Genomic DNA, 26,506 nt, shown 5'->3' on the forward strand with positions numbered 1-26,506 from the left:
AAAACAACAGCTTCTCACTCTTTCTAGTGGTAGTAGTCTAGGTGGGCTGGATCTCAGATGCCGATCTAGGACTTTAATGATAAAGTGTCAGTCTGTGATTCCACTCTCTGTTCCTGTATAAATCATTTCTCTGTTGGTGTGTCACACCGCAGATGGCCTGTCCCAGTCAACGGCTGTTCCTGCTGTTACCAAGCAACCAGAAAACTATAAAACGGTGTCATCGGAAAGCCTTTTTCATAAGCAATGTAATGAGTGCAATCAACAAGAAGTATGTTGACTGTCTTTGTTGTCTCTGTTCCTGATAGCCTTTTTCATTTGCTGCAAATAAAGGGGCATCATGCTCCTATTTTTTAGGTGACAAGAGCGGCAGTCCTAAAAATAAGATGTCCAAATGAGTAAAAAAAAACACTTTTTAAATGCTTAGTGTAATGCAAAATTAGTCATAAACTTTTGTTAACACATGTTGTTCAGAAGAGATGCAATAAATGTAATCACAGCTTTTTTAATATTTATAATGAGACATATCTGAGCAACGAATCAGTGCGCAGTAGAATGATTTCTAAAGAATCATGTGACACTGAAGCCTAGATTATTTACGCTGAAAATAAAGCTTAAAAAAATAAACATTTTAAAATATATTAAAACAGAACAGTTGCTTTAAATTGTTATAATATTTCACAATATTACTGTTTTGCTGTAATATGCAGCCTTGCTGAACTTGCAAAGACTTTTAAATAGTAGTGTACATATAATTTTATATAATTTAAATACAGTAATAAAAAAAAAATTACTTTTAGAAGTTGGATATGCATTGCGCTTCTGCTACACGTTATTTGTTATTTTATAAGTGTACTTGTGAGGCAAACACCAACCGCTGTCCACTTGCACTGTCAATGAAGTTTGAACATTGGAAAACAAGATAACCTTTTATTTAGCGTCAGTGTTGTGTCTCTTTCTTCTCCCGTTTTGCAGGGAAGTAATAATCCAGATTACTATGCACACAGCTGGCAGCGTTTGCGATGGTTCAGCTGAAATAAACGGCATCTCAGCTCAAGGACACAGTGGAGGGGCACCACACGGGGCTTGTTTAATTGCCGCTGCACGTCCTCTGTAAACAGACTTTGGTTTAGCGGAGAGGACGACCGGTACGTTACCGAAGCCAGCGGTCGACTCGGGGGTCTGCTATAATTCCAGATGCTTGACTATTCCTGGATAGCCCAGGGCTCTCGCACACGTCACACATGTGTGTTCAGTGGTCTGACTTTCACCTTGGCCTGCTCTCCAGATCATTGTCACTGATGTGAATCTACACATGATGTATATAGGTGTAGAGCAGCACATGCCCAAAGGGAACATCATGATAGCTTCAGCGCTGCGCGTAACGATTTCAATTCTCTGTTGGAAAAATGAGAAATGTGAACCTTTCGTGAATAATATTCCCTGACTCTCAGATGTACGCTGCATTCAGCTGAACGCTTTACCGTGGAAGATGTGAGCGCTCGACATCTGCTTCGAGATAAATGTTTGAGCTAAAAAAAATGGCATCTTTCTTCAGGGAAACAACAAGGTACTAATTGTTCTCCTTGGTAGAATAAAAGCACTTCTTTCAGGGAGTGATGGTCTTTTTGCGCAACCTTTGAGCATAACATGATTTTTGTAATCCAATATTGTTATGCTGGATAGGAGCCACAGTAATTGATTTTTAAAGACTGAAAATGTTATTCCAAGAATCATGGGCGCTCTGGTAATTGATCTGTTTTTGTCCGTATAGGAAGGTCTTTTATGTAGTTGAAGATGTTTTCGAAAGGGTTGCCAGGTTTTGTAATTTATAGACTCTGTGGACAGCTGTTTTGACAAGTGAGCAGTGGCTGAAATTTGCAGCGGTTCCTGTAAAAGGTTTTAAAGGGGTCATGACATGAGAAATCAAATTTGTCTTGATCTTTTGGCATATGATGGGTCTTATCCTGCAAGTGTCTTAGCTTAAAGCATCCTTCTCGATATAAACAAAGCATTTATATAATCAATCTCCAAAAATTACTTGTTTGGATCCGGGATGAAAGGTGATGTCACCTGGGTCCAGTCATTTGCATTAACACCACCTCCAGAGCAAGACTTCGATGAATAGTCTTCATCGTTCAGTCACTTAATGGCTTGACACCTGATTACGCTAAATGCAAATGTAGAACAGAAATTATGGAAATTACAATCACTGTCACTATCTTGCATACAGTCTACAAAAGGGCATTCGATCTCTGACACAGTCCATGTGCTTGAGTCTGTCGTTAAATTTTAATTTGTTGTTAAAAAGTATATATTTTTAAAAAATGTTTTACTAGATAAGACGCTTATTCCTCAGATGAGCCCTTTAAAGCTGTATTAAATCTGAAATTTGGACCTTCAACCCATTTATCCCCGTTGAAGTCCACTATATGGAGAAAAATCCTGGAATGTTCTTCTGAAAAACTTTCTTTCTAAAAACATCTCTTAACGGGTAAGTGAGGTAAATTATCAGGAAATTTTAATTCAGGAGTAAACTAATCCTTTAATACGCCATTTAAAAAATAATGCATAAATTGACCTTTTGCCCTTATCACAAGCTGCACTTTGCAAGCTGTATCTGTGCAATTTAATAAGAAACTTGATTTTTTGTGTCACTTTACTATGTTAGGAGTGACTTTGCCTGTCAATCAAACACGGTGACCTCTATTTTCTGCACACAAAAGCATTCATGGATTCTGGTTCACCAGTGGCTGATAATTTGAGTTTGTCTTTGCTCCTGGGACCGTTTCACCTTATTGTTCCTCCGAATGAAAGTATTTAGCAGCATGTTGTGGAGACTAAGAGGAGTGATGATGGTTTGGATGCGATCAGCAGGTTTTCTTGCAGTACAGCTGGCCTGGTGCTGTTCTCAGATCCGCTGGATCTGTCGTGGGAATTTAGCCACCTGACAATGATAAATGCCTCGTCTCTTGCAACTGCATTCTATAAACCTTTTACTTATCCAGGTCTATGATCATTAAAAGCCACTCAGCTTGTGGAATCCAGTACTTTATCATGCTCCAAGCTGAAAGAGCCAGCTTAGAAGGAGTTTCTGTACTAGTTCACGCTGGTCTGTGATGGCTTATACTGGGTACTGCTGACATCTGGCAGTTGGCTAATTCCACCGCTGGAGAAAGGGATAATAAAGAGGTCAGACCTTCAGCAGTATTTAATGTAAAGGATTAATGACGTTAAGTGGTGGTGAATAGAGAGCACAGGAAATGAGAATGAGATTATCTTATTTCTAAGAAGCCGCTTACAATATCACAGCCTGATACATCCACTGAAGCAGGAAGGCTTTATTGTATTTCAAGGCCGGGACCCATTCTATCCTATCATTATAGTGTCATAGTTCATAAATAGCATGCTGAATCAGTGTTTTTATGGTATGAGATCTGCTGTTTCCATTAAAGTCTCCCAAAAGACCCTTTAAGGCAAGTTATTTCACTCAGCGGCCATCTTGCTAATGACCTTGGTGGCTATTTTCTATGTAGGTAATACACATACATGTACAGCTCATACAGTATATACTTGGATGGAAACTGTACATGTAATCTTGATAAATAGTTTTGCAGAATACATGCATTCCAGTAGTTAAAGTCCTACAGCTGCCATAATTGAGCAGTACAATTTCTCTAAATTAATATATATATATATATATATATATATATATATATATATATATATACATAAAGAGCATAAGGGAGGCAGTGCCTCCTCAATATATTGGATAAAAAAAAATTGTACAACAAAAATAAAACAAAACCAACACGATTTAAAATGTGTATAATTTCATTTTTTTCTTAAGAAAAATTTACCACAAACAGGTGACAGTGTCTCTTACCTCCCCTGAGCCCACTGAGTTTTAACAGACCCCCTTAAGTGTGCCGTGACTTTGGTGGGGATTAATTGAGAACGAATCGGGGAGAGTCATGTGAGACGAGACAATGCCTCCATCTCGATATGATTGGATATGACTGGTTATGTTCAGTTCAGCGGTGATTGGTTCATTCATGTGAGAAAACCCACCTACAGCATCCACAAATCGGCCTGAATAAACAATATAATGGTGTTAATGGGAAGACTAATTTTAAAAACAACTCACACACTTAGATATAACCACTTTGTTATATCAAAGTAAGACTTAAAATGGCATGAAACATAATCTGTGGGAGGTTTTAGTGAGTAATCAGCTTGGTGAAATATAAGGTAATCTCCATGTCTGGGACCAATATTTACAGAGCTTTGATGAGTGATCATACAAAAAATTCTTAAAAATAGATGTGATTCATACATGGCTTTAATAAACAGAATATTAATTAGTATGTTGTTGTTTTTATTTTTTCTTGTTTATTTAACCAAGAAAGCAACACTGATTATCAATTTAATTGATTATCAAGTTGCATTTTTTTCTCAGTATGATTTTTCATCCTGTCCTTTGTAATAACTCGACATTAATTTCTAGTTGTCACCCTCATGCAAGCTACTGTAACTCTTATTCCCTTTTACTTCAGTTCATTATTTACATATTTGGCACCCTGTCAATGTTTTTGCCATTGTGTAAATCAAACTGAGCTCAATAATTAATAAGCCTTAAGTGCCTGAGTTTGACCAGAGAATAATTCTGCCTAGTACATTTCTGAATAAATATGCTTCTCAGAATTACAACACAACACTTAGTATTCATATACTCTAAGGTACAGAGTTCATAAGGTGCTGCATAACAGGAAGAGCACAACAATATTGTTTCTGTACCTTGGGTTTAGACCCGCTGACCCTGCTGGAGAATATTATTACAGACTGCCTTGATTGAATTTGCTCTCTGCTAATGAACGCACAGCGGAGAGGAGAAGAACGTCTCCACTTGCATTGTGATGAGTTGGCTGAATCACAAGAACCCGGTCACCCTCGTGTCAGTGGGGTCCATTAGTCTAGGTGGCAGGCTGTGACCGTCCTCTTGGCTTAATCAGTGTGATGGCTTCATTAATCCTTTTCTCCTAAGCTAGTAACAAGCAAATAATCCAATTGTTAGCAGTGACACTGAATAGTGAGACTTCCCTTTTCTGTCGTTTAGAGTAATTTTTTTCGTCATGATGCTTCCAAGTAAAGGTGAAAGCAGCTCTCATAGAAGGCCCATTCGTCATTTTGAAGAGTTTCTCAAAAAAGGAACCCTGGTTCAAGCTTTAACATTATAGTATATTTGTATTAATAAAAAAGAAAGGTTTTCTGTTTTTCTTTCTACTGTGGCATTACGAACGCATTGCTCTTTTGTTTGAGACAAAGGTTTTTCAGTTATGCTTTATTTTACAGTATACGTGTACTTACATGTATTTATAGTGAGTTTAAAGTGCACTTACCTAAGAAAGTACTGGTAATAAAAGGGAACTAAATGGGGTAGGTTCGGTGTTAGTACCTACAGTAGTTACTACCTAGTTAATTACACTAATAATACATGTACATGAGGAACAGGTAAAATAAAGTGCCTGTGCCTGTTCAAAAATTGTTTGGTCATTATTTTGATATTAAAACTGTACCATTTGAAATGTGGGACTACATTTGGATTAGCTTATGTACGTTAAGAATTGCATATAAAAATAGTGCAATTATGTAAAATGCAGCACATTGAACGAGTCTCTTTTTTGTGAACAGATTCAAAATGTTTGATTCACTGGCAGAAATCGAAAAAGTGAAGCAAAAACTACTCAGCACTGCCAGAACAATTTTTTTTGTGTTTTTCTTTTTTTTTTTTTTTTTTTTTACCAAACTGTCGTGCTGTTATAATATCAGCAGCTATCAGAGAAAAGAAATAAAGGAACTGCTGCTGATAATCTTAACAGCAGTGCCAAAAACCCACATTAGCACCTAGAATGTGTAAATGAACACCTCTGTTAATTATGTCTTATTACTATTGCTTTAATTGCCAACTAAATGCCTTATTTATTCAGTGACACGATGCCAACTGCTAGAATAACAGGGATTTAAGCTCAAAGTGTGATTTCCAAACTCAATAGTTTTCCAGTGAGTCATGCATTTGCATGTTAGTGGGTTTCAATCAGGGCGGTAGCTGCAGCTTCCACAGAAAAGCCATGCTGAAGGTTTGTTCTAACACACAGACACATTTTGCAACGCAGCCATATGGCAGATGTTCACAAGAGAGCGCGATAAAGGAGCCAGTCTGCCGTGGCTGTGTCCCACTTAGTTGGCAGGATGAGTACTTGAAGGACTGACAATCTCTTGGACAAACACCGTTCCATCTAGCCATCAAAGTCGTGCAACATTCCTGTGATGTTGCAGAAAGCCCAGTCATTTACTGCCATAAGCCCCATTACCAGAACCTATCTGAAAGCAATAACTGGAGGCTTCGGGTGAAAAAATACTCAGACGAGCCAAGTCTTGTGTTGTTGCTGTATAGAGAATGAGTAAAAATAATGTAATGCCCCGATCGCAGTGATAGCAGTTTTATCACTGCAGGTCATCAGGTCGCTGTATTGTTGGTCGCTAGTAGGCGTTCATGCTGCTGGATGCCCTAATACCCATAGCTTTTGAAAGTATGATCACATAGGAGATCTGCTGATGGAAAAATAAAAAATAAGATCCGCTTTGACAAGGAATCAGTGCTTGCTGCTAAATTCAGTGTTTGTAAAGTATATGGAAGTGAGTAATGCATCATATCAGGAACAAGATGAAAGATTATCAATAAATGAATCAGACTCACTTAGAATACAAGATAATCAAATCACGTCGCTGTATGTGGGCAGAGCCCAATCATAATGTAATCACTCAAAATAACATTATGTAAATTGCTAAAATTAACCTTTACCAGAAACGCACATTTGTTTTTTCTCTACAAGGACAAATGGACCAGAATTAGTGATGGCTTATCTTGCACTGCACAGGTTTTTGTCTGATTAGATAGACTCTAGTGTAAGAATGCAATACTATATAGTAAGGTCCAATTCTCACTATTACTAAGCTATGACTTTTGCCACAATAAACTTCTATTCACTGCTTATTATTAATAGTTAGTAAGGTGGTGGTCAAGTTTATGTTTTGAGCAGGATTAGGGACGCAGAATATAGTCATGCAGAATATGCGCTTTGTAAGTACTAACAAACATTCAATAATATAATAATTACTAATAATATACTTGCTAATTAGCATCTAGTTAATAGACTGTTTTCAACAATGATAATAAAATGATAATAAAAAGCAAAATGTTGTTTTCAAACATCAAACCAGCATATTAGAATGAGTTGTGGAACTAGACTTAAGTAATCATGCTGAAAATTAAAGAATAACTTACTTACTTTCAGAATATTTTCAAATAGAAAAGATTTTAGCATCTCATTTTAAATAATAATATTCTACAATATAACTTTTTTTGCTGTATTTTTGCAAAGCTGGTGATCACAACAGACTTAAATATAAGAATGCTGTAAAAGAGAAGAATAGTGCAATATTGAATAAGCAGGTTGATGGCGGGAGAAAGCAATCTTATCAGTCTTTACAATGGTTGGGTTTCCATGACATTTTGCCTCCTCCCTTGAGTTGACTCGACTGGTGGTTGGAAAAATCTTATTTTAGTAGTAATGCATTTCCATTTACCTTTTAAGGGGATGGATAGACCGTAGAGCCAGAAAACTGGCTAGTTCATTTCATGAGAACAGACCATTATTTATAAAGTGACAGATTATCAATTTAAGCCGCTCAGACTGTGGACCGTAAATGTGAACTGTAGCATGTCTTTCACCATGAGTTACCCTAACTGCTCTGTGTGCCCTTCAGGTCTCTTAACCTCTAGCATAACTTATTAAAGTCCACTCTGTTTTCTGCCTTTCCCTGGAGAGTGTAAACATCTTTGGGCAAGTCAGAAATTCCTGCGAAGTGGGATTTGGGACCTGGATCTGTTGGAAGCACGACTGAGACTTGATCTTCGGTCCAGCATCTGAGAAACACAAATCAAAGCATTCCGCATCCTGATTTATCGCAGCCCCAGGGTGGTCACTGTCCATCTTGGGAAATCATGTCCAAGCCTAATTTTCTCCATTGTGTGCCAGCTGAATAGAAAATCTTCAAAGAGTGTTTTTAGTGATTTAGGGTGTTTTTTCCCTTTCCTTTTCCTTCTTCTTTACACCTTTTCTGTTGTTTGCAAAGCTCAGACAAAGGCTAGATGACTTAAAAATCCTCAGGGTTCATCGCCAGCACATGATTTCAGTCACCGCTCCATTGTGAGGGAACACAACGCCTACAATCCGAGGCTCTGCGATGGCTTATGAAAATGAGCTTTATTCAGATTTCTCATTTGTGTGTCGCATAGCAAGTGCCCATCATTTGCCCCATTTAGACGAGCAGACCTGCATAAAACATGAGTTGCGAATCCCTCGGTGTAAGACATCAACCCCAAGGAAGCTCTCCTCAGAGGGTTTAAGCTCAGATGTTTTAAAGCTTGTGCATGAGTCGGACCAGATGATTAGAGATTATCTGGAGAGCAAGGGCTTGTGGGTGTTGTTGGTTCTGATTTGTGGCATACGGGATGTGTGACGGCCGCTGGTCATGATGGACACGTTGGTCGTGATCGTCAGTGTAACGGACAGCGCCGACGGAGGTGCTAATGGGTCATGCTTGGTGACAGCGACAGCATCCGCTTGTTTCGGCCTCGTCGCTGACAGCTCTTATGCCATCTGACATCTCAGACAGCTCTGGAACCAATAGTCGTGCAGCTCAAACAGACATAACCATGTTCCTGTAGTACTCTCTAAATATTTCAGCAGTTAAGCAGTGAGAAGAACATTTTATCCCTTCTTGGATGCTTGACATGCTATATAGTTTATTGATGTCTTAAGCATTGGTCTTCCTTCTGATAAAATCGTGGAAAAGTTTTACTGTTGCTCATTTGCAAATGAGCCGCTTATACTACTTATATATATTTTTTTGTTTATTTTTTTAAAGAAATTAATGCTTTCATTTAGCAAGGAAGCATTGAATTGATTGTTAGTTAAAGGAAAAGTATTCATTATATAGTTTTGAATTCTGTTATAAAAAATCCTGAAAGAAAATCATAGTCTTTGCACAAATACTAAACATTGCAGCTGTATTCAATATTTGTAATAATAATAAATGTTTAATGAGCAGTAAATTAGTGCGTATTCATTGATTCTGTAGGAAAATTCAGCTTTGCATCACATAAAGTAATTTATAAATAGTCTTTTAAAAGCAAATATTAAAATGTAAAAATTATTTTAATAACATTCTCTATCTGATATTTTTTTGATTGATCAAATGAATGCACCCTTGGTTAGCATGAAAATCTTCTTCCAAAAACTGTGCGTAACATTGATTTCACAAAATGCAAAGCAATTTTTTCTTAAAAAAAACTTAACCTGTACCCTTTCTTTTGAGTAGTGCCTGTGGTTTGTTAAACATTAAAGACACCTCCAGACATTTAACAATTTTTTTGTACCTTTTTTTATTTAATTTTGTTTTTGGCCTTGAGGAAACCAAACAACCAAAATTAAAAGATAAAAAAAGTAAAACTTAATTTATTTCATTTCGACTGTGAATAATAGGCTCTGCACTTCTTAATCATGTTTTAGAAGTTTAATTAAAATTCAGTCAGAAGGAAGGGGTGTTTTGCAATAATGTCCTTGAATGTTTTTTCCTTAAACTTGTTTGCTCTGAGCTAAGTGTACGGGATCAACTAAATCAATATTTGTGTTTGTGATCTATGTGTCCTTATGTTTTGTGGAGTAACAGTGCTTTGCAATTGACAGAACACAATCCAGAAACAATGACTTATGTGATCTCTGTGATATATTCCCTTGACTCTTGCGCACATGGTTTGAGCATGTGAGCATGCTGGTGATTCTGCTGAACTGTGTGACTCTGGGCATGTTCCAGCCATGTGAGGACCTCGAGTGCCAGTCTGAATGGTGTGTCGTCCTACAGGTAAGTCTCGCTCTATTATGCAATGAGAGAAAGCTTGTAATGTGATAATGTTCCTTCAAACGTCATTCCAAGATACACTATTCCATAAAAGCATTTGAACCTTTAAACCTGGAGATATTCTACATCAAACCATGAAATGCTTCTAAAGCTTTTCTCAGTACTACCTTCATTTCTCTAATGCATTAGTTCAAAACAAACTGGTTTCAAAGAGATTTTTTGTGAATTTATGAAGTTTAAGTAGGTGTACAAAGCGTATCATCATCACATGTTTTATGTTTATTTTTCATCATTTGAAACCTAATGGCATTTATGCATTTTTAATTTGTTATAGTCATAAAAAATTTAAAAAAACATTTTCGTTACTTAAAATAAATTAAATATAAATATAAATATAAAATATTAATAAGAAAATATATAGATGTTAAAGAAGGGAATAAAATCAATTACATTACTTTAAGAATAAAATGGAAAATCTAAAAGTAATTAATATAATATATTATAATAATATAATGTTATTTATATAATATATAAATAATATAATATTTTAAAATGTTCAAAATATTAATACCATCTTAACAAAAATAAAATAACATTGATGTGGATTTCCAAGTTATTTTTTGGGGGCCTCAGAATTCACATAATCTCCACTGGTCCTGAAATGATTCCTTACCCTTTATTTTCTTTGTTTGTTTTATTATTTTTGTGTCAAGTGTCTGTTTTTAGGACTGTCTCAGCATAGAGTTGGCGTTTGGCCCATGTTTTGTGGCACGCACATGTTTAAGGGTCACTGGAACCTTTGCCAGATATCAGAGACTGAGGCAGTTGTTCTGTAGTTTTGTAATTCTCTGTAATCCTGCCCACGCTCCCACCAAAGTGAACTGGGTTTTATACATGGTACTGTGGGAAATTTTTGTGTCCAGAGGAGCTTGACATCAGCATCAGCAGGATTTAGGAGATCGGGTCAGCTGAGGCCAGAGCTGAAAATACTACACAAAATGATTCATAGCTGATCTTCTCACTCTCTCCCTGTAAACTGCTCAAGTGGTGCCCAAATTTGTATGCGCACATTTAAAGTTCTCTGCCCATTGTTCATTTTTCCAGCGACAGGAACAGGAATTTGTACAGAGCCCATAAATGGACATAATGATGGAGGGAAAAAAATAGAAGCGAAGAAAATGCTTTTTCATTCTCTCAGAATTTTACATTCAGCCAAAAAAACTTTTCTTTTCAATTTCTTCAGCATTTATTGAGGGAAGCAAATGCAAAAGCATATCTACAGGGCTGGGGAGTAACTAGTTATATGTAAAGAAATTCTTTAATTTAATTACAAAATTAAAACGTGACTGTAATCTGTTACAGTTACTGAGTAAAATGTGTAATTAAATATAAAAAATTACGATTACAAAGGGGTTAAATCTGGATTTGAATGATTTCTTTCCCAAATCGACTGTTTTAAAATATGAGAAACTGATATTTCAAGAGTTTAGGATACAGAAAATGCATATTTAATAACTGTTGTTCTTCCTATTTTGGTTTTTGTATATGCTTTAAAATGATTGTTTCCTGTCATAACTAAGCAAAGATCTGATTTCAAAAACATTATCATAGCTATTAAATTATTTCTTGCTACAATTTTAAATCTGTATTTAACCATTAGATTTAACCAATCTCAAAGTAAAAAGAGGTGCAAAAGTCTGATTTTTTTGAAGGTTGTGCTTTAAAATGTGATTATCATAATCTTAGAGATGAAGGATTCTGAAAGTCTGACAGTAATCAGTGTTGAATACTACTGTAAGGATTACCCAGCCTGGTTTAAATGTTTCAAAATCATAAACAGCTAAAAAGAATCATTAGAAATATAGAAAAGTATTTAAATGTAATCAGTTACATTACTTTAATATAGTTGCACTGTAACTGTTCTGTAGCATAATTGATTTCAAATTGTTTAAACGTCGGTCCTACTATGATATTATATTAATGTTGTCTGTGTCCACAGGTGTTTGATGACTGCATCTTCGCCTTCTTTGCTGTGGAGATGGTCATCAAAATGATAGCCCTGGGGATTTTTGGATCAAAGTGTTACCTTGGTGACACATGGAACCGTCTGGACTTCTTCATCGTCATGGCAGGGTGAGGAATCCCGCCTTTTTCTCACTTGTCACTCATGCATTCAACCATTATCACCACGGTAAAGCTGGTCAAGAGGGACCCGCCACTCCATTTACAGGCTATCAGTTGGGAAATAGAATTACTGAGATTTCCCAGCGCTCTGATTCATTTACCATTTAAAAAAAAAAAAAAAACATTACCCTTGTTGTTTAAAATGACCTTTGAATTGACAAGAGTGATGACTGCACGAAGATCTCTCCTTTAAAACCTCTTTTCTTTCATTATCCTCATGTAAGATTAACAGAAGGAAAGGTTATAGAGATTGACCTTTAGTGTCTGATGCTTGCGGTGTGTTTCTGCTCTGCTTTCCTCAGGATGATGGAGTATTCACTGGATGGTCATAACGCCAGCCTGTCAGCCATCCGGACTGTGCGAGTGCTCAGGCCCCTGAGAGCCATCAACAGAGTGCCTAGTAAGTGTCTGTCATGCTGCGATACACAGATAACATGGGGTATTTATGGTGATTAATTGGTTTGAGATGGTTTATGTGCTTTAAGCCTCTGTTGGCGTTCGGGTCATTTTGACCCAGAGAGGATTTTCTCTTTCTCAAAAAATAATGTTATTACACTGGGCTAAAACCTGGCTAATACTCACACAGGGTATAACAATTTCCCAAATTTTTTCCACCTTGTTCACATTCAAAAACGACCAGCCTACTAATTTCATTATGCTATATTATGTGCTATATGCTATATTACAATGATGTTGGATTCAATCTGGCAGCTTGTTATCTTTCAATTAAGACAGGTTTTGTATTTCTTTTTAGAAGTGATTGATCATAGGCCTCACTGATCTTTATCGCACGATTGTCATTTAAACCCGAAACAGTTTAGCTTAAAAAAGCTTTTACCTTGTGAAAAATGGAATGAAGCCGCACTTCCCATAGGCCTATAAAAATTGCTTAAAAAAAAAAAAAAAAAAAAAAGGCCAGAAAAAACAAAAGTGCTATAGGGTTTTCAACATAGCACAAGGGTTTAAAGGGTTCATGAACCGAGAAATCTAAATTCCCTTTTCTTCTCACATGCTATAAAAACTTTGTAACTTTGAGACCTTTATTCGTTATTCTAAAAACAGCTTATATTGAAGCCATTCTGCTAAAACGACAGAAGAAGATCCATGCCAGATTCTAAACCGCTGCCTGTTTAGCCCCGCCCACTGATTTGCACACAGACGCACATAATAGGTGAATGACAAGAGCACAATTCAATGCAGGATTTTCAGAAAGGTTGAAACTAAAAGATGATGCTGTGCCAACTATATTGGATGCAATGTCACACCACACAAATTAAAGTAACTGTTTTTATTACAGGATCACTTTTGCTTTGTCTCTTCTTACAGATTGTTTGATATGTACTTTTGTAGTGTTCATGCATATTTAACCTCAATCACTGCAGCATCCATCTTTGAAGGATGTAGGCTGTCAAACATACACCACTATTAGCCAATCTTAGCAGTAGGCGTTTGTAGACTTCTGACAATCCACCACATCTATTCAAACAGAGGGGGGTCAAATAGGCTGAAAATAGCCTAGTACTTTAAAATTAAGAAGACTTTGTGATGAAAAACAGTTAAAAAACTGATACAGTTAAAAAACAACAATAACAAAAACAGGTAGTTCATGACCCCTTTAAGTCAACTATGTCACGTTGGCTAAACTGCTGGGGATCCATTGAATAGTCTCGTGATTAGTCACATGGTATTTACGGTTTAGGTGCTTTGGCTTAAAATGTGGCATATTGCAGTTCGAACCAAAAACCAGCTTGAACAACCTGAAGGCTGCTATGACCTGGTTTTTCCATCAGGGTGATCTTTAGTTGTGGATGCCGCCTGCCACTCAAAGATGTTATTATGTGTCCTTTCATCTGTGATGAAAGGAGAAAACAGCTGCCTGATCTATGACTTGTGAAGCAGAGATCATCTCAGCCAATCACGTGATGAGCCTGTGTGCAGGAAAGACAGCTTACAGAGCTCACTAGTCCATAAATTACCCAGCAGAACGTGTCCCACAAATCGAGAGAGGCATATTTCTTCCAGTAATGAGCCTCTGTGTGGTGGACTGACAGTTATATTTGATCTCTAGATCCTTGTCTATAAGAAAAACAACAAGTTACTGTGTCCCATAAGTCAAAGGCCATATAAAGTGGCCATAGTGTTCCCTTTCATTACTGTCAACACACACTGTCTGCTCAAAAGGCGTCCCTTTTCTTTCTGCATTTGATTAACAATACAGTATTGTAAAATATTGTAAAATATTACAATTTAGAATAAATGCTTTCTATTGCAATATATTTTAAATTGTAATGTATTCCTGTTGTTGGACATTACTCCGGTCTTTAGTGTCTGTGATCCTTTAGAAATCATTGTGATATGCTTATTTTGTGCTCAAGAAACACTCTTTATTATTATCAATGTGAAAACAGAGCCTCTTAATGCTTTTGTAGCAAAGTTCTAAATGTCTTTACTGTGTCTTTTGTTTGATTTAATGAATCTTTGCTGAATCAAAGTACTGATTTTTTTTAAAAACATACACAGCATAAATACATAGCTTTGTAAATGTACATAGCGAATAAAGAAGTGTATGTAGTTAATTTCCCGTTTGTTTTGTAGCTTTTTTAGAGAGCAAACATTTTAGCGCACTTGAATTTTTCGACAGCCATAGTAATAGCAGATTCCCTTAGTGCACTTGCTACCAAACAAGGAGATGAATTGGGACACACCCCTGGAGTGAGTTGGAGATTTAAAGTATGAGTAAGTCTGCTCCAGCACATCAGCTTTAATGACTCTGCTGTTGCTCAGATGGAGGACGAGATACCTTGATTTATTTGTCTCGGTGGAGTATTGCCGCCAGCAGAAAGTGCTTTTAGTATGGAATGATATTGCGGTTCTCTAGAGTGAGTTGTGGATGCTAGTTGGAGTGTGCGTCTGTGTTATTTTGTTATTGCCGACAAGCCATTTCACACCTGAAGCTGTAATTCAAATACCAAGCTAGAATTTTTTTGGCAGAGCGATTCTCTATCTCTCATCTATCTATTTACACAAGAGCGAGTTAGCATGTTCATCCACTTTAACTATGTGACCACACGTATCTCTAGGGGGCTCATTAAAGTGTCCGAGCGACGCTGTGGCTCCACACTGTCTTTGGTGGGAGGGATACTGGCCATCTAGGGGATATCCAAACTCAGACAGGACCATTTAAGGCCTATTCTCTCCATATCATGCAATTTAATTACATCAGCCGCACACACCCACCTCAAACAGATTAGTCACTCGGATCCAAAGGATGTATCGCTGCTCTTTAGGGGCACTTCTCACTGTGATGTTTCCTGATGTGTTTATGATTTTGCAGTGAGTGTCTTTTTTGCTGTTTTTTACCATTGTTGTGTCGTCTCAAGAAAGCAGAGTGATAGACAGGCCTGATTCATCTAAAAAATAAGCACGAGTATATGTAGGTAACAAGGCATTCATTCCACTTGAGAGAATGAATGTGAATATTAAAATACCCTGATATATCAAAACAGTCAAACTCTGAGGAAATCATTGATAGCACTTCTGTGAACTCTTTAACAAAGGCTGGAGAGTATTTTGGAGGTCTGTAAATAATGCTGAACAGAATGCGTGGAGCACCTTTCAGCACAATCCCTAGATATTCAAAAGACAAGTACTGACCAAATGAAGCTTGCGGTGATCTTTAAATAGAGCAGCTACACCTCCACCTCTCCTAAGAGTTCTGCAGACACTTATGAAAGTACAGTTAGGAGTGGCTGTTTCATTGAGCACTGTTGCACTGCAGCTATCTTTTAGCCAAATTTCATTTAAAAACATAAAGTTATTTGTGGCGATCAAGACATTGATCAAAAATGTTTAAAAACGCTATCTTAATGCCATTACTTTTTGTCCCCACGGCAATCTTAGTTTGATGTATAATAGGCCGCAAATTAGACTTTCTATTATGTGATAAAACAGAAATAGAGAAAGCTTCAGGCATACTGGGTTCCCGCTTCATTGTTCTGTAAACATTTGTGAATGTTGCTGCTATCGTAGCGGGGACCCGACACATATCAGAGCTGCTATTGGTTGTTTTTGGTTCACCTACACCAGATGGAGGAGGGTTTGGGAATTAGACTGAATCACATGAAGCATTAGTGCTAGTTCCAGGAGGTCACGTGAGTCAAGCTTGCATCAGCTGGTCACAACTACTATACGACACCTATCACAGCATTCCTATATAAGCATTTCTACTTGCTCAGGAGCGCATTACCCTCCTCCATCCCCAACTCCTCCTTTTTTGCACACAGGACTTGGTTTTCTGGTATAGACTCCTATGTCTTGAATTGTTACGCTTAAATATCATTAAGTACATTAATGATATCTGCTTTTTCTGTTCTGTTTTCCTATTATGCTAGTTCTCAGTTGAACACTAGAATCTGTATCCACTCAAAATGTAGGGTAACCTCTCTTCCACAGTGCTACTGTAGGGTGTTGCCAGGGCCTCGTTCTGTGGTTGATAAAGTAGCCTGAGTGATTGTTAACACATTGCTATGTGGTTGCTAGGGTCTTGCTGTATGGTTTCTTCTATGGTGTTCTAAAGGGGGTTACTTCTTTTATCAGTGGTAGTGAAAACTGCAGTGAGGCATAATGGGAATGGGAATTTATTCAGTAGTTTAGTCTTATTTTTCCATTAAAGTCTGACTCAGTCTCTGTGGTCCATCAGCAGTCCATTTAAAAATGCATTAAATTAAAAAAAAATTGTTCTCTGTCAAGCATTATGTCTGATTGAACCGATTTAGGTTAAAGTTGTCATTCTATAACCTAGGATTTGCCGTTTTAACTATATGCACTGATAAAAAGGGATTGTTAAGAATACTTGATTCTACTTGAGTTGATGCAACCTGATGCATTCAGATTTTGGGGTTTTCTTAATTATTTCCTTAAGTACGATTAGTTTATGTCAGTTTTAAATTGTTCCTTCACTAAATGCAGAATGACTAATTCCAACAGAATGTTGGTAAGCAAAAGAACACTTAATATCTGAAGTTAACTGTGTTTTTCCTTTCTTTCCTTTTTTTCTTACTTTGTTTCTTTCCTTTCTGAAAATCCTTTCAAAAATATGAAAATGTCTACGTTGACTTGATAGATTTCAATATAAATACACCACTGTTATTGAACAAGTCAAATACCAAAAAGCCAAATATGATCTCTTTAAATCTTAAAATACTATCTCATTAATCCAAAAAATTAAGCATATTATGTGAACCCAAAAAAAGCAATATATAATGAGCACACAACAGCTAAAACAGTGTTGCGTCTGTGTTTCTGTATTTCAGGTATGAGGATACTGGTGACTCTGCTTCTTGATACTCTGCCTATGTTAGGCAACGTCCTCCTGCTGTGCTTTTTTGTCTTCTTTATATTCGGCATTGTCGGGGTGCAGCTGTGGGCTGGACTTCTTAGAAATCGGTGTTTCATACCAGATAACGTGAAAGCGTAAGTACAGTCCTGCTCTTATCTAACCGGCAGCTTTATTCCCCTTTTCTCCTCCTTTACCCTCTCTCCACTGGGAGCATGTCAGCGCTTCCGATATGATCCAAAGTGGCAGCCAACTGTTGCCAGAAGCACTGGCATTTCAGCCACTGACAGTCTTGTAAACTGAACATTGCACCCTGGCATAAAACCAGTGCTGAGCAACATTCCCCGAGCACTGAAGGTACACACACCTTTAACAGAGGTATATGGGTAAAAGCATATTAAATGAAAAAAGCCTTGAGAGGCTTTGATGAGTGCAGACTGCAGTCGTCAAAATGAGTTGAATTATAAGTCATATATTTTGATGTAATGGGACAAATTACTGCTCTCTGAATGAATGTGTTTTGATGCTAGAGCAACAACATTTTCACCTGCCAGGTCTTATTTAGAAATATGAGCTAGTGAAATGCCCCGTTCTGAAGTGTTTTTATCAAAGTTATTTTATTGAGTATCAAATTATATTATATTATTTTGACCTGGTTCAGCCTTTACATATATATAGTTGATTTAATTTTTGTGTCACTTAGAATTGCCATTTGTGACGTGATATTCCCAAACTCTTTGTGGTATTTGTTGTTTTAGTAAAAAATGAACCCTTATGTTATGTTTTGAATTTCACTAAAACATAATTCTGACCTGATTATAACCTATTAGACAGATTGATCAATAATAAGTAAGAGTTTCCATAAAAATAGGAAACATCCTTAATATATATATATATATATATATATATATATATATATATATATATATATATATATATATATATATATATATATATATATATTTAAAACATATTTTCTTGTTTTTTTAAAAAATGTTTGTACCATTTTCAAATTAAAATTTAATAACTCTAAAAATGACTAATAAAACAAATTTTTCTTAAGTCTTGAGCACATGTGAGTGTTTACATCAATATCATTATTAAAAGATCAAAAATTGATAGATATCCGGTTTTAGGGGAGAGGCACCACTTAACATTATATAACCTGCGCCAACCTTGCCTTGTCATAAAATGAGTCAAATTATCTGACATTTTAAGACATGAGAAGGGTCCTCTCATGTAGTGACTCATGTAAAGATAAGGAAGATGCTGTGTGTCTGTTTTTATGCCATATATTCCACATTGTTTTCTGTGTGTTTCCGCAGCCTTTATAATCTGTCACACATGACTCCATACTACATGAATGAAGAAGGTGAGGACAACCCGTTCATCTGCTCCTCCAATAAGGAGAATGGCATGCTGCGCTGTAATGAGGTGCCCCTTCTCAAGGAGGGTGCTGTTGAGTGCACTTTAAATGCATCCTCACTGGGACATGGCCTGGATGGGACAGGCAACAGCAACAGCTGTGTTGACTGGAACCAGTATTACAGTGAGTGTAAGCCCGGGGAGTTCAACCCGCACAAAGGGGCAGTGAACTTCGATAATATTGGATATGCCTGGATTGCGATATTCCAAGTAAGTTCCTCTCTGAATGGTGTTTGTAATCCAGATCATTTCCGAGTCACAGATGGTCTTTCTGTTGAGCGCTGTGGGAATGCATTAGTAAGCGTCATTGTTCTTTTCCCTAAAGTCAAAGGCCCTAGTTATTCCAAAGATAGATGAGGCTTTTTACAACTTTTTATTACTCGATTTTCATCTTGAGAGAACAAAGTCTTGTTAAGCACGCTCCAGCCACACCAAATAATTGAATTTCCTCTGAGCAAATGTCTGTTTTAGTCATTTCTGGCCATTTGCTTGGGAGGAGCTCTGCAAAGTGATGAAATTTTTCAATGGGAATGTGATATCTTATATTGCAGCCTGTGGAAATTAAATCAGAAAAGAAAAAGCTTCTCGTCTGCGCTTTCAATCCATTCTTATTAGCAGAGTTGAATCACCACAGACGGACTGGTGGCACAAACGCTGTTTAAGCGTATTTAATATGCACGGTCATGGTCTTGTTGGAGGGGTGCATTGGGCCCTTCGAATGGACATGCAATGAGACCTGTGCTCCATTCTGTTGGAAATGAATGTCGATCTCATTTGTCCGATCGTTACAAGTGGGTCAGTCACGTGGTGTCCCTTTTGGCTGGGTTATAATGACGGTACAGGATATGCAATTATAAAAGAGGGCCTGAAGGGTTTTCACCTGTGTCAACATAAGATCTTAATAGGACCTGGATTATACTCATAAGATGACACCTCCGGGAGCAGGTTATTCTAAAACAATGTTTCTTCAACTATTGGCACTCTCATGGCCAGATAGACCTTTTTTCTTTTTGTTCCATGGTGGTTACTATAAAATGGAAACTTTATAAAGTGCCATCATTTATTTTTGATTCATTGTCCCAGGAATCAAAGTTGTCCCAGATCCAGACTTTCAGTCTTAAAAAAAGAAAATCTATTATACAGCCTTTTAAATTTGGGAAAATTGATTTATATCATCTTCCGCATAAATTATTCGCATTTTGCCACTGATAAAGTTAATGTACTTGCTGAGAAGTGTGTTTGAAATTAAATGAGATATTGCATGTGAAGAAAATGAATTAAAAACAAGGTAAATTTGACTTCTGAGCAGACTATTTTTGTGAATCATTTCACATCAGGTAATTTTTTAAATTATGTTAAAAGTTTGAAAATAGTAGTTATTTGACCCTTCATCAGGTGTTTGACTGACAGGTGATCTGACCAATCATAACTCCAAATCTGCCATTTTTGTCTGACAAAATTACAGAATTCTCTTGTGATGCAGGTTTGTTGGACTTTTTAGTGAACAAGTTAAACTAGTCAAAGAGTGTTTTAAGAGAATTTATTTTCTAAAATTCCACTTGGCCAAAAGTGCCAGTGGTTGAAGAAACACCCACATAAGGAAATATTCAAGAATATTAGTGCTGTAACCATCTGAAAACAGTCCAACTATCTAAGTATTTGTTAAAAACTAAACCCAACTGGACCCTTAAGCACTGTTATAAAATGATGCTTGGTATGGCTGTAAAATAAATCCATAATAAATTATGTAAAAATGTGTGTCTAGCAATAGTTGAATTTACAAAATGTAAATGTGACGTGTTTTAAATCAGCGGTTTTAAAGCAAACTGAGTAGATGCACTGTGGAAGTCGAAAAAGAAGACTCAGGTTTTTGTTTTTACATATACAGCAAAAATGTATCTCTCTTTAAATACCAAAATGTCTATTTTCTAGAAGCAGACAATGAATCTAGTAGACAGCATAGAAAGAACTGGGGTTCAAACATAAGGTCTAATGCTAAATGATACAGCTGGATGAGAATGAAATGCCGTGCTGCAGGCATAGGGCTTCCAAAACAAATGACTCAATCCTAACAGACTTAACCCGGCCTGCACTACTACTTTTACTGCGTTCAAACTAACAATCAGACCTCTGGCATCACTCAGTGCCATGAACTGCAAAACTCTGCTGTATTTCTGTCTGATTTATGTCATTAGTACTTTGTGTTCACCAGAGAGTACCTATCTCCTAAAAACATTTCAAAATGAATCCCTAGACGATGGGAAGAAGTCTAACCCAAGATACAAATTAGAGACGCCTTTGATCTGAGTGTCTAAAATAACGTAACTGACTGAAACTTTACCTCAGGTCAAGGTGCATAAGCAGTGCTCTTCATTTGAATGTGTTTAACTCATTTATCATTTATTATTCAAAAACCTGCAGAAAAACAGTATGCTAAACTTGCGAGGCTTTTCATTCCCCAGACGAACTCTCAAAACTCATTGTTTGAGCCACCAGCCATCTGCACAGTTAGAAATGTGAGCCAGGCACCTGAGATTGCTATTCTTCTTGGCCAAGATCAAGATAATGATCATTTGGATCTTCTGTCTCACAGCATTTTATCCTCATTTGATCTCAATTTCTCTTCTGTTTTTGTAGGTTATTACTTTGGAAGGATGGGTGGACATCATGTATTACGTTATGGATGCCCACTCCTTTTACAATTTTATATATTTTATATTGCTTATTATAGTAAGTATACTCTAATTTAAAGTATTTAATGATTTCTGCCTGTTTCACATCGCATACATGAGTAGAGCAGCATAACTGCAAAAGCAGGCAACATGCAGTGTTATTTCTGTGATATCATGGTTATGGTTTTTTTTTTTTATATAATAGTAGTGTATACAGTATGCGTCAGTTACATGTACGGTGTAAAACAGGCATTAAAAAGAGATTCTTTGAAGACTTCTTACATTAGCTCATCATGACGATAATCTAAAACGGCTTTTGTGTCTCAGGTGGGTTCCTTCTTCATGATCAACCTGTGCCTGGTTGTAATAGCAACCCAGTTCTCAGAAACAAAGCAGCGCGAGAACCAGCTGATGCAGGAGCAGCGAGCACGCTACCTCTCCAACGACAGCACCCTCGCCAGCTACTCTGAGCCAGGGAGCTGCTACGAGGAGATGCTCAGGTACATCAGCCACCTGTACCGCAAGGTGAAGCGGCGTGCTTCCCGCGTCTACAGCGGCTGGCAGAGCAAGCGCAGAAAGAAGGTGAACCCCAACAGCGGGCTGAGTGGGGCAGGAGGAGCAGGAGGCGGAGGCGGAGGGGCCAATGGCCACAGCAGGCACAGGGGTCGAGGACACTGGGTTCGCTCCATCCACAACCTCATCCAACAGCACCAACGACAGCACTGTCACCTCAGCAACGGCAGCCCTAGTCCTGTAACCACTTCGGGGCCCGCAGAGGCTCTGGAAATGAGGTCCATCACTACGGGGCCGCAACTGACCGTGTCCTCACAGCCAACCGCCATGCACAATCTCTCTTCCAGGACTCAGTCAGTGCACAGCATTTATCAAGGTGACTTTCAGGAGGCCCCGCAAGGGCGAGCGAGCACCGCTGTGGGTGTGGCAGCGCTCGGGCGACTAAACGGCGGGATGAATTATCCCACCATCTTGCCCTCCCTCATTTGCAGCTATACTGGCGGCAGTTCTGCAGGGAAAGGAAGGAGGGAGTCGGATGCAAATACGGGATGTGATGCGATTGATCCCTTTGAGAAGCTGCACCAGCTCATGGGAGAACATAGTGAGTTTTTTCATAAGCCATTGTTTCCACTTCGTATCTGGTCTGGTTGTAGTCACCTCACATAGCCGGCTTGGGGATAATGAAAGGCTTTCTGAGAAGTGATTGTTAGGCAGCCCTTTACCAATGTGGCAGAAAATCAATTCTTCAAATGTTAAAGCCATTAACACAATCTTTAAAGGAGTGAGGCGACTGCCAGCACTCCACTAGCGACTGTGGCTATCAAGCCTTTTAAAATCTTATGCCAACATTTGATTCCTCTTGTCAGACGGGTAGGCAGTAAGCTTTATCTGTGATTGGAGCAGTAACCAGAAACCCAAGTATAAAAATACTAATTCTGAACACATATATATTATATGAAATATAATATATATATATATATATATATATATATATATATATATATATATATATATATATATACATATTATTATAAATACATCACAAATAAATGGTATCCATTTGGTTTCAAGTATATTTTAAGGAATAGTTCACCAAAAAATGAAAATTCATCATTTACTCACCCTCAAACAGCTCCAAACCTGTATGACTTTCTTTTTGTTCTGCTGAACACAAAGGAAGACATTTTGAAGAAATTTTGTAATCAGGCTGTTTTGTTCATCATTGACTTTTGTTCAACTTTTTTTTCAAAATAACTTCCTTTGTGTTCAGCAGAACAAAAAAGAAAGTCATACAGGTTTGGAACTACTTGAGGGTGAGTAAATGAAGATAGAATTTTTGGGTGAACTATTCATGGAAGATGACAAAAAATTCCGTTGGTTGTATTATCCCTTTAAATGTAATTCTTCAAGGCATTACAATGATAAATTTACTGCGGTGTCCCAGTACTGTAAAGGTTTGGAACCAATGAGTAGATTTAGTGCATTGTTTGTTCAGCCCCAGATAACCAAGGCATCTTTTTCAAGCTCAAGCCAGTTTTAATCTCTATATCAGTCTGCTGCAGAATGACTATTTGTGGGTTTCTGTCAACAGGAATATGTACTGCCTGTTTACTTCACATTCACTGCCTGTGCCAACAGTAATTTTTGATTGCAGCTTGAGTCACCTCCACTTTAGCTCATTACCACAGGCTAAAGTGGGCCACTATGTATGATTATGTCCTCAGGAAACACATTAGAATAAGAGTACAGCCACAGATATCCTCTGATTAGACCGATTAGTTTTATTTGAAATTGTGAGAGCATTTACAATATATACACAGAACACTGCCTATTTTTCATGACCATGACTAGATAAGTAATCTACCAGACTAGTAAACTAGCTGAAGTAACTGATTTTATTGACTTGACTGCTAAAATGAAACCAATTAAGTGTGCCATAATTCAAATAATCAGCTTTACAATAAACATTAAACTGGTAGTGGGATCTATTGATGTTCAGTTAAGACGTCAGGTAGAATAAATCATGTGAGATGACTTCATGCACTATCAGTACCTTCTGAGAGATGTCCTCAATCCAGAATGAAGTAACGCACAAGAGAAATAGACAAATAAGGGATGAGTGTTAGGGAATGATATTTTCAAAAGCAAAGTGATTACTTATTATGTTACACTGTTACTTTTTATGCAAAAGCACCATTTGACAAGTGTTTCATTAACATTTTAGTTAAAAAATAAATTGGTGGAAGATACGACCCTTGCACAAAACATTCATCATGAAGCAAACACAATACTTCGTTTGCATTTCATAATTGCATTGACTAATATGTTGACTGACTGTTTTTCCATATAGGCCACAGTCAGGTGCTGCTGCAGATGGCTGGTGTGGTGCCCAGTCCATTGCTTCTCGAGCTCCTGAGCTGCCCGTATTGTGCAAGGGCCCTGGAGACCATGGACGTGGAGCTCGGAGATTCAGACTACTCCAGATCAGATGGGGATGTGGTTTACGAGTTCTCCCATGGAGCGGAGTTCAAACCCTGCCGTGCGTCCCATCATAAAATCCTGGAGGAGCGTAACCGGCTGGCTCAGTACTGGGATGACTTCCGGGACAGATTGATACGCATAGTGGATAGCAAATACTTCAATCGAGGAATTATGATTGCCATCCTCATCAACACCTTGAGTATGGGGATTGAATACCATGAGCAGGTGAGCGCAAGTGTGGCTTCTTTCATGAACGGCCATATTTTTTTCATAACTGTCCGTGTGTTTTTCATCTGCTACTGTCAGACAGGATTTTTATTACTTTAATATTGATTGGGAAAACAAAAGGATGCTTGTTACTATGACTGTTTGTAAGGAAACAAAGATAACCAAAATCATATCATAACATTTCCTCATCAGAGTTACGCTGCATGCGCTGAGATAAGCGTGCTATTTATTTTTCATTCATAAACAGTGATGGGGATTAATAGCCTTATTGGGTGAACAGATCTCTTGGTTATATAACTGTGTTGTGCTGCAGTGTCTCGGACTGCGCTTCTATCTATCTTGGCTGTGTTGTTTCGATTTGCGATGTTACCACTCTTGGTTTCATACCTAATCCTGTGGCTTGACATTTAGCCAATCTGATAGAGGTCTCACAGTAAGCACTGTGTGTGGATGCTTGATATCATATAAAGTGGTTACAGTACTGACATTTTCTGCAGCTGGTATTGCGTAGAGGAGTCTTGTGTATAAACTGAATACTTTTTATGAGGGGAAATTAAACATTTACTGACATTGTTGTATAATAAATCAAATAAATACTCAATCTTGGATTAACAGTAAGAATGGCCCGATGGCCTACTTCCAGGATTTCAGCCAGTTGATTCAAGTGCCAAGAAACATGCAATTTTAGGTCTTGCAAACTCGAACATTTGGTATTCTGTAATGTACCAATTGTTAGAAATTCTGCTCATTTAAATGCCATCAAAAGGACACAAATTAGTTGACAAGTCTTTTTTGTCACAAATTTTTAGACTATTGGCCAGATTTGCTAAACAGGCTGAATTAGTGCATATTAAAGAACACAGAAGCAGCATCTCATTTGCACAATGACCAGCACAATCAACCAAGATCAGTGCAAATTACCACCTGCTATTTTCGCATTAAATCCATTTTTTTCTACTGACTTGCTTTTATTAACGTGAAATAATGCTGCAAATACCATTGAATTGACAAGAGCAAGTCTTAGTAAATCACGTTGCGTGATGCGTTTTAATATGCTTTTCTCTACCCTCATAAATTTACTGATCGAAAAGGAAACACCTACAAATGCATATTCAGTGCATTCAATCAAAGGTGAGTCAGTGCTAATTTCTCACTGTGTGTCTTTAGTAGTTTTTAATGCCAAATGAGGGTTTTGTTGCCATTGTTTCCAGTAAAAACGTGTTTATAAATTTCTTCCTGTAGAATTTTTAAATATACTGACTTGAAACCTTCTAGATTAATCTTTTGTAAATCAATTTTATTGTCAATTTTTGTTATTCATTTATATAACTCTAAATATATTTTTAAAGCACAAAAAGCCTAATTTTTGACACACACAGATGCATATTTTATGGTCAACTTGGAAAAAAAGAACTTGCGCAACAACGGCAGCAGAAAAAAAAATACATTCCTGCTCAATGTAAATTGCACTAAAATTGATAACTGAACTTTGGGTAGTACTTGTATGAAATTAAATATTGTAGCTTTGCTAAAAGGCAGCTTGGAGAGCGATTGTTGATGAAATAATGTTAGCAGTCACACTTGACTTTACATCATTGAAAGAGCAGTATTCACAATTGGAGGTAAGTACGCTAATAATAGATTTGAACAAACCCTTTTATCCTACATTTAATTATGTGTGATTATA

The 26,506-nt window shown here is 37.3% G+C and overlaps 1 protein-coding gene across 4 annotated transcripts in view; it reads left to right on the forward strand.

Annotated features, from left to right (window-relative positions):
- Nucleotides 1-26,506, forward strand: part of cacna1ha (calcium channel, voltage-dependent, T type, alpha 1H subunit a) — an 86,724-nt gene that overhangs the window by 33,460 nt on the left and 26,758 nt on the right. For all 4 annotated transcript variants that reach the window (XM_043233838.1, XM_043233837.1, XM_043233835.1 and 1 more), the window contains exons 3-10: nucleotides 9,873-9,984; nucleotides 11,981-12,114; nucleotides 12,468-12,565; nucleotides 17,478-17,637; nucleotides 18,826-19,135; nucleotides 21,563-21,655; nucleotides 21,925-22,711; nucleotides 24,461-24,816. In XM_043233838.1, coding sequence (XP_043089773.1) covers nucleotides 9,873-9,984; nucleotides 11,981-12,114; nucleotides 12,468-12,565; nucleotides 17,478-17,637; nucleotides 18,826-19,135; nucleotides 21,563-21,655; nucleotides 21,925-22,711; nucleotides 24,461-24,816 — 2,050 coding nt within the window. The remainder of the gene's footprint in view (nucleotides 1-9,872; nucleotides 9,985-11,980; nucleotides 12,115-12,467; nucleotides 12,566-17,477; nucleotides 17,638-18,825; nucleotides 19,136-21,562; nucleotides 21,656-21,924; nucleotides 22,712-24,460; nucleotides 24,817-26,506) is intronic.

The sequence above is a fragment of the Puntigrus tetrazona genome, chromosome 3 (assembly GCF_018831695.1).
Source record: "Puntigrus tetrazona isolate hp1 chromosome 3, ASM1883169v1, whole genome shotgun sequence".
Classification (NCBI taxonomy): domain Eukaryota; kingdom Metazoa; phylum Chordata; class Actinopteri; order Cypriniformes; family Cyprinidae; genus Puntigrus; species Puntigrus tetrazona.